The sequence below is a fragment of the Elaeis guineensis genome, chromosome 14 (assembly GCF_000442705.2).
Source record: "Elaeis guineensis isolate ETL-2024a chromosome 14, EG11, whole genome shotgun sequence".
NCBI lineage: Eukaryota > Viridiplantae > Streptophyta > Magnoliopsida > Arecales > Arecaceae > Elaeis > Elaeis guineensis.
Genome location: NC_026006.2, coordinates 57,633,760 through 57,643,137, shown reverse-complemented (window position 1 = coordinate 57,643,137; position 9,378 = coordinate 57,633,760). Strand labels below are relative to the sequence as shown.

The window sequence follows — 9,378 nt, the reverse complement described above, 5'->3', positions numbered from 1 at the left end:
AAATGTTACATCACATATGGAAGCAGACAAATTCTCGCAATGATTTCGTAAATACCATCTTTCAAGCTAAGCTTCATATTGTTAAAAGACAGAAAATGCCAATGGACTATTTGAGGACTCCCATAGCATGACGTTTCATGCAAATTGACCAACATTTGGCTCTACTTCATGCATGATATCATTCTCATGGGATCCAATGCACAGCTTGGTGGACCTTTAACGAATTACAATGTAAACATGGAAGAAAGGCTACACTGAGAAGAGAAATATTAAACGAATTTCACACCATGGTCGGACAAATGATATCATCATGGACATCGATCACCTTGATTACAAGCTGTGCATCATGTACCACAACGGCTCACAATTAGACAACCTTCTAACACGTCGTTTATGGTGTGGCTTTCAAAGAGGAGGGTCCTTTTGGGGCCCATTGGGCCGGATTGGGAAATTAAGGCCGTTGCGGGTGCCGTCACCGTTTGGGCCACGCCAGCGGAGCAACGCGGACAGCGTGACGCGCACATCGTTTGCGGTCTCTGGGGCCCACGCAGAGAAGGCCGCCTGATAGGGCCAGAGATTCCGCGTCCCAAATCTTCGTCATCGCCAGCTGTCTCAACGCCCTTCCCTCTCTCAGCAGCTGTTCTCCTCCTTGTGGACCTAGGGCTAGGGTCTAGGCTTGCTTCCAGTGTTTCACCACTTCTTTTGGTTGACCAATCTGCCCTCCCGTTCCCAAACTGCCCCGACAAAATTTCTGAGTTGTCCTCACATTCGCACACACATCAACTATTATAAGCTGACAAAAGAAAACAGTAAACAGCTCATAGGCCTCATCCACATTAGGTTTTTCTTCTCTTTCTGATCTATAACCCCTTCTCTAATAAGAACAGCAGATGAAGCAGGCCAATCTATCCATCCTCACCACCTCATGAGATTCTAGGGACCCCCATCCTTCTCTCTCTCTCTCTCTCTCAGAATATTACAGGTCCTGCAAAGTTCTGATCCATTCAAGACTTAACCCCAGCAAGAAAAGGATAAAGATGTATGGAAACTTAACAGATCTGCAATGGTCACATGGAAAAGACTGCAGAGAAGGGTATATGGTTTGTTAAATTTAACGATTATCTTGGGAGTACAGCTTTGGGGTAGCAGTTTCTAATTTCTATGTTGGATCTATCCATCCATCCTTGTAAAGAGAGATTAAGAAATTATAACTTTGGGAGAGGACCTATTTTGGCATATTGCATTGAATGGACTCACTGGCTAGCTAGAGGGGAGCAAAAACTAAGTCTGAGAGCTTAATTTATGGGAAAATTTGAGCTTCGAAAAAGGTGACAACCTATGGATTAGTAACAAACTAACTTGGATAGTGGGATCTGGCAACTTACCTCACTAATGATGCTATTCCCATGGAAAGATGAAAGAATCTGAGTTTTGGCTTCAAACATCAAGACAGTTTAACTCGAGAGTTAGTTACTTAAGCAGTATATTACAAAGAAAGAAATATGCAGATCAATATATTTATATAGTCACACTGTTATGCAGTTTGTTGCAGTTCTCAACAAAAAAAATCAGAGAATATTACCCAAGCACTGATAATAGCAGAATCAGAGGATTCTCAAGAAAATCAATATATCAGGTGATTAGGCTAGGGGGAAATAATGGTGAAGAAAGCACAAGAAGTTACTTTTACAGTTGACATCTATTTTTGGCACAATGAGCATGTCAATTTCCAAAAATAACAGTAAATTAGCCATCCAAGCTAGTAGCAGTGATTTTCGCATGAATAAAAAACAACCAGAGATTCCAAACAATGGGGAATCAACTCTGTGATTATTCATCTTTCAAACAAACTATGACATTAGTTAAGGGACCACTTTAACAAACAGACACTAGCTCAAACCCTTGAAAAGAACAACCAACTTTTAAGAAAGCTTTGTTTGGAGAGTTCTTGACTGTCCTATCAGTTCTGTTAACCTCACAATTTGATTCTTCTTCTGCAGTCATCATGTTGCCTAGTCTAATATCTTGTAACTCCTAGATCACCAGATAAATTTACTAGACATCAAATGTGATGCAATCATTAAACCACCATGAATATCACCATGCAGGAGAAGAGCACAGAGAATACAAATTGTGTGCACATCTAACATTCTGGCATATACATGCTAAAACAAAGAAAACCATGCGCTACAAAGCTCCATGAAAACAGAAATACTATAACTATTATTGTTCTAACATCTTGCACTATCTTCTTTCAGTTTGGAAAGTAGAGATGTTTAGCAAAATCTTGAAAAACTACAGGTGCTGCTCCATAAGTTTTGGTGATATCAGAGCTCCTAAAGCAACTTGACAGGGTGCCCTTTCTTATAATCACTCCTTTCAAGTGAACATCATACTTCGCATGCATGAGCTTTTTGTACATCTGGATTCCAGCAGCAATTGTTCATGTTTGCATCTTTCAGTTTCATTCATGTGAGCAACTTACAAACTTTACTGATACTCAGTAACACATCCTTTGACTCTTCCAATACAACATATATAAGAACAATACTTACAGTATGATTGTGCACCTACTAGACATTTTCTCACATCAGAACCACTAGATGTCCCATATGCAAATGTTTATCTTCTGCTGCATGAACCGATGAATAATCCATGTTTACAAAATCTCCATTTGCACTGCCACTATGAATGGAGCACATATATCATCATGATCATGACAGATCCTCTCGATTTCATTAACAGTTTTCCTTTCAAATGGTTACAGAATGAAATTTCAGGAGAGGGAAAACGAGCTCAATAACTCTGTGAACTCTATGAGTTGAGGCACTGCATATATCAGTAATGTGTACTCAAATTTTGCTGCAACATGACAATGGCGTATTCAACTTTGGGAAAAGAAATAATTACTGCACATCCGATCACAAGCTCAATGTCATGATCTATAGCATGATATTGTTTGCAGAGATAAGGGTTACAAATTATGTCATTCATCAGGTTAAAATAAAACATAAAATCTATAAAAGTGTCATTTAAGCTGTTTCCTAGCAATTGTGTCTCAGGACTAAAATGAATTGCATGCTCAAAATCAAGATCCTTGTCTGTGAAAAGTGTACATTTAACTTACGCTACAAAATTGAGTAGCCATAATCCTTTGTTAGGAAAATAGACCCACTATTGCTACTCTTAATCATCATAATGAGGTGTAGATTGAACATACATTTCATCCTCATCCTCCTCCTCCTCATCATCACCTGCACCTACCCAGTTACTTAGATGATGCTGTGAATAGGAATTAACATTCGCTGCTGCTCTATCTGCAAAAGAAAAATTCAAACAAGAGTTTACTAATGCACTTATGTGCTTTAAATCTCTAAAATTTGTTTGGCATGATGATCAACCTTGAGGTTCGTTCGCATGATCTGTTTCCATAGGCTGCTGTCTGAAATGCATAGTCAAGGCAAAATTCATCTCATAAAGGACTTCTGATATCTACTTATGCATGAGATTGCATCTGCAAAATATCTCAAAAAGCATGGAAAAAACCAGATGTATAATATAATACCATGGAAACTTGTTCCATAAATTCAGGGTATTGTGCCTTCATACATCAATTCTAGCAGTAGTTGTTTTTGATCATGCAAGCCTAAAACAGAAAGATAGATTGTCTGATAATAGGATAAAGTCTTAGCACAAGTGTTATTTTTTTCTTCCAACTGGTTCACACTGTCAACAAATGGTCCTTCCATAATGAAAACCACCAAATAGTAGCAGTAAGCACAAAATATGAGAGTGGTTCTTCTGTCAATTTTATGTTGTGATCATTAATGGTTTCATTTAGAAAGTATGCTTCAGCAAATTAACTGTTCTTAGATGTAAACCTGATTCTATTTCATATTTTTGCCTGCCTCAACATATCGAGCAAAATTATAATATGCAAGGTGGTCATCTAAGGATTTTCAATTAATGTTTATTGTAAAAACATATAGCACAGTAGCCAGAAGTTATTAAGTAGTCTGACTGTGTGAGTTATTTTGCAAGAGATATTTCTCTCCTTCTGGGTTTATAGAAGAGACGATGAATGAGAGAAGAGAAGAATGAATATATAATTGGGAAGTTACGAAGTGTATTGTTACCCTGCTGCTGATACTGTAACTGGCTAGTAACAAATATGCTAAATAAATAGAGGCTCCTACTAACTTAACCAAATGATTGCAAGCACAGTCATATCTTTACAAAACCTGGACAGAAGGTGCGAGCTAGCCTTCTGGTAAAGTCAATTTGTTGTTTTCCCAGACATATGGTATTCAATCCTGCCTTCATCAGGGTTACGCAGTTGAGGGTATTAGGGAGGCTCCATCCATCATGTATCCCAACATGTTCCATAAGTACGGTCATATTTTAGTAAATGGTAAGAACTCATCAGGAAAGAAATTTCTTGCCCTAGAGATCAGGAGATATGCAGCTCTGCCAGATAACCTCATCTCTCCTAAATTATCAGATTACCTCCCTGATCTACAAATAATTTGGCAGTAGATTGTATAGGATCCACAGGACTATTAGCTGGATGCCCTTCAAAAATCTAGGATTTGTCAGGAAGACCTTAACATATCCTTTGTGCAAACAAAACCATATTTTGACTTTGCTACACCAATTCCCATGGGGCACCAAGGAGTGTCATACTGTGCAGTACCATGTGCTACTATCTGGAAGTGCCAGTGCTCCAGAAATTTATAAAATTAAATATTCCATGAAAAATTGCTTTGCCCTTGGTCCACCTTCAAAGTCTAGAATTGCCACGATAAATCTTCCAAGTACCCATTGCAAATTAACCATGACAGATATTTGCAATTGCAGATTGCAATTATATAATTTCAGATACTATGAAGCTAACTTTTCAGGGAAAGATCAATCAACATTCTTCAAAATGTTTCTAAAAGCAACACTTGGTTACGCATAAGAAAAAACTCATAGGTGAAATATACTAAGGATGGTAATAAAGGCTTAGATGCACAATAATAAACATCCTCAAATGTTCAAAAAACAAATAATTATCATAAATGGACTCCTCTATGGCGAACATCAGATATCTAGCAACAAAGATAGGTAGCTATAGGATGTAGAGCTACAGTCTCTCTAGCTGATTAAAAATGGCTGTCTACTCTTTTATCTTTCCTATCTCAGATTGATAAGTGAATGTTTAAAATAGGACAGATCTGAAGTTTTTACACAACAACAAGACAGACTACTCATAGGAGTCAGGGATTAGCAAGAATATGTTGCCTCTCTGCGCTTGGGAATGATAATTTGCTGGTACATTCATGAATCTTGGTAGCTACTTCGTGGAGACAATACACCTAGAAATTAGGCTAAAAAAAGGATATCCACTGGTGCTGAACATTAGAAGTTTCAGAAGCATATCTCTCAAACCAACAACCGCACCCCCCTCCCCCCAACACAACTCCTTCCCAAAAAAAAAAAAAAAAGAAAAAAAAAGAAAGAAAAAGCAACCGCAACCCGAACAGAGAGCAGATAAAAACACAATAATAACATCAAGTTATGAAGTAAATAAAACCTTAATTTCTGCTTGACTCACTAACAGAGATATATGGCATCCCAGATTTAGAGGACTTGGTTCCAGAAAGGCCTTGACATTGAAAAAAAATAAACTCATCTGCACATAGAAAAGGGAATAATATCCCAAGTTGATTTCAAAATTAAGTTGCATTAAATGCAGAAAAGCCATGTCAGGATACATAGGTGCATTCTGTTGTGCAGGTGGCGATACATTCATTGCATTAGTCCTTTGGATGCCATTCTGCATGCTAAAACTTGGATTTCTTTCCATCTGAGCCTGTCTTTCTCTGGTACCCTCTGAGCTTCTGGCAGCACTTCCTGTTTGAGAAAGGCCAGTTGCATGTGATCAATTCAATGTGCTAGTATATTATTAACACCAGAGATATAGAAGTAGTCACCTGAAAGATCTGACCAGATTTTAGTGTGGTCAGAAGGATGCTCAACTGTTGATGCATTGGCAGCCTTAGCACGTTGCGATTGTGGCCCCTGAGCAACTGATGGGTGATCTGCCGTATTGACCTCATGAAGTTGTGATACAAGCATGGTAGCAAGAACAAGCGTTGCATCAAAATCTGAATTTGACCCATCATCGAACCCAAATCTTGGTGCCATTAGGATAGGTCTGTCCATCCCGAACAGATTTTATCAGAGCATCATTATGGGCATAAGACAAGATCAAAGATATAGGAACCAATGACAACTTACTCGCCAGCTTTATCAAAAAATAGGTGAATGTCAACCTCACATCCTTCACAAAATGATAGAAATGCCTAGTTTGGAAAAAACCAGATAAGTAAATTAGTAGTATATGAGTCAATTGAATTTGGAATAAACCAAAACAAAATGAGTGAATATCAAAAATAATATCCCCGTGTGCCGCAACACATCATCTAATTAAGATAAGAATGATAATAAGTTGGGAATTTCAACTGCATAACATGAACTTATATATGTCCGAACAGTGGAATACAAGCTCATTGGCGACTAGGAATCCACATCTTGAAATATTCTTCTAAATATTAAGATATGTACTTCAGATAGTTTTTTGTTTTTTTAAATCAATAATATGAATAAATTCAGCATCTAGGTTGGAATCATAAGGATTCTTTTATTCACCATGAGCCAAAAAATATCAGATATCCTCTTGAACAAACAGGTTAAAAAAAAAGAGGATAAACCAGAAGTGCTTTGACACTAAAACTTAATGGTAGGTAAAATCCATGAAAGAAAGTGAAAGATGTATGACATTACTGTCAGAACAGATAGGGAACTTTCTTATCATGATGGCCGTCTTAAGAGCAGAGTTTTGATGCATTAAATTAAAAGGAAAACATTAAATTTCAGTATCAGATGGAGATAAAATATATTCAGATTCAAGATCCCTAAAAAATAATAGTGTAATAGAAATTGAAAAGCTCTGTCAGCTCATACTCACCAGCCACAAAAAATTGATCAACATCTTCCTGTTCTCTATTATTTAAACTAAAGAGAAAAAACTTGCCAACTAATTGCTTGTGTCATACAGATGTAAGAAAACTTGCTAGCAATGCATGCATATAAGCAAGTAAAAAGATCTGATATGACTCTGAAGATCACTAATGATTACACTAGGAGGATTTAAGAGATGAAGCCCCACATACACAAGATGAACTTATATGATGCCTGGATTATTTCACTGCAGAAGCAAAACTTGAGTTTCCTTGGGCTCTCATTCAGAAAAGCAAATACTTTCATGTTGTCTGAAAATTATGGATCAAAAATGGTTGTTCACAGGCAATAATGATGGTGGATCGTTAAAAGACAGGAAGTCCTTAAAGCCCCGATAGATTAAGAATGAAATGTGAATTAATATGTCCCAATGAGATTATGACTCTTTAGTGAGACAACCTTTCAATTTGATTCTTCAATTCATAATTTGTGCCCTGCAAAACCTTAAAGAACCAATAAAGTGTCTTTCTAACCTCCAACCAGCCTCCTTCGTTTCAAGGCAGGTCTGTCCCTTAGCTAAACTTACCTTGGCTAGGAATTCAGCATTTGATTCTTAGACAGTTGATGTTAAGTTGGCAATAGGTATAGAAGTTTGCTCAACTTTTCGATCGAGCCTTATTGATTTAGAGTATTGACCTATGGCCTGCCCCCAGTTTAATAACTTGCATAGGTTTTGGATAATGATGGCAACCACAATGATAATGGTTCCAATTGTTGACCCAAAAAAAACCCAGAAGGTAATTCATGCAATCAGTCATTGTGGTCTTCTCAGCCTCAATTAAATTTAACATGCATCAAACAAGCCTAGGCTAACACATCTATCATCTCCATTTAGGAGCCTCTGGGCCCTGTTCTCCACCATTCAGCGTCCTCCCGATTTTTGCACTCAAGGCCCCTTCTTCCATTTTCTACATGCACTTCAAATCACTAGCATAACTATTAAATTTTTTATACTGTAAAAGGCGTGAAACAGATGCTTTACCTTCAACTCCTTCACACCAAATGTGACATCCACGGGATCCCCAACATGTGTATACTGCAAGAACTCCTCTGCCGGATCAATCCAGAGCTGCGTGTGCAACGCCGAATCACTATTATCTACAACCATAACCAACATAAAAAACAAATCCCCTCCGATAAACACCCCAAAAAGAAATCATATCCCAACTCAGTCCCAACATCGAACACCTTTAGTAGGATCAATGTAACTCCGGAGCTCCACAGCCTTCCCCCCAATGTCACCCCCATCATCAGGCAGCACACCCAAGGGCTCGGTCGCGATGACGGTGATCTCCTGCAGCGACGACTGGAAATTTGCGAGCAGCGGGCGAGGTCACGTGGTCTCACGACGAGGTTGCTGGGGAAGCGCCGCCGGTCGAGGGACAGCTGCTGGATTTCGGGCTCTACGTTGCAGCTGATCCAATACATCTTCCTCACACCTGGAAAACCAACGAAAACAAGGATGAATCGAAGAGAGAAGAACGGGAAGAGGAGGGGAGGAGTAGTACCATTAAGGCAATGGAGGGACCACTGGAGCTTGGGGGAGTCCGGGGAGGGGAGGAGGGCGGAGAGGCGGTCGATGGAGGCGACGGGGGTGCGGAGGATGGAGCAAACCGACTTGAGGAGGACGCTGCATTGGATGATCGAAGACGAGGAGAGAGAGTAGACGTCGAAGAAGTCGGGCTTGAAGGAGATGGTCTCGTACGCGGTCCGCGATGAATTCAGGGTGTGCAGCTCCAACTGTTGTCCAGAAAACAAGGGTAAAAAAAAAAAAAAACAAAGGTTCAGCGAGCGAGAAACAGAGGAGGGACAGAGAGGGAGGCATGGAGGACTTTGGATGGGGAGGCCTGGAGGACGAGCTCGGTGCCGACGCGCGCGAGGCAAGTGATGGAGCGGTTGAAGCTCCTGAGGGCGTTCCCGCTCAAGGCGAGCTCCATCCGGGACTCGGGAAGCAATCCTTCACCCCAATGCCATTTTTAATTTATGATATAATCTTCCCAAAGGACCTCAACACCATTTATAATTTATTATTATATATTTAAAGGTTTATAGATAATAAATTACAGCAACCCTTTTCCAACCACAACAGATATTCCAAATCACGATGAAGGCAAGATTTAGAGTTTTGGAGTGGATTTCTCGACACAATCACCAAGAGGCCTGAATTGGCTGAGCTTTCTCATCATTCATAGCTTTAAGGTTGAAGTATTTGTGTTGGCATATAATGAGGATTTAGTACTGGATGTGCACACCGGGATGGATAATCCTACTTTAGCCACTGATATGTGGTAGTTGTCCTCATTTGAAATCAAA

General features: G+C 39.3%; 1 protein-coding gene across 1 annotated transcript; it reads right to left on the bottom strand.

The window, feature by feature from the left end:
- Positions 1-2,923: 2,923 nt before the first annotated feature.
- LOC105057491 (uncharacterized) lies at positions 2,924-9,060 on the bottom strand. Its single transcript, XM_010940117.4, is given in 10 exon segments — positions 2,924-3,317; positions 3,402-3,442; positions 5,757-5,895; positions 5,976-6,199; positions 6,283-6,347; positions 8,048-8,163; positions 8,254-8,391; positions 8,394-8,504; positions 8,574-8,805; positions 8,898-9,060. Coding segments are annotated over 10 exon segments (1,302 nt in total). The 5' UTR covers positions 9,003-9,060; the 3' UTR covers positions 2,924-3,186.
- Between the last annotated feature and the right edge of the window lie 318 nt (positions 9,061-9,378).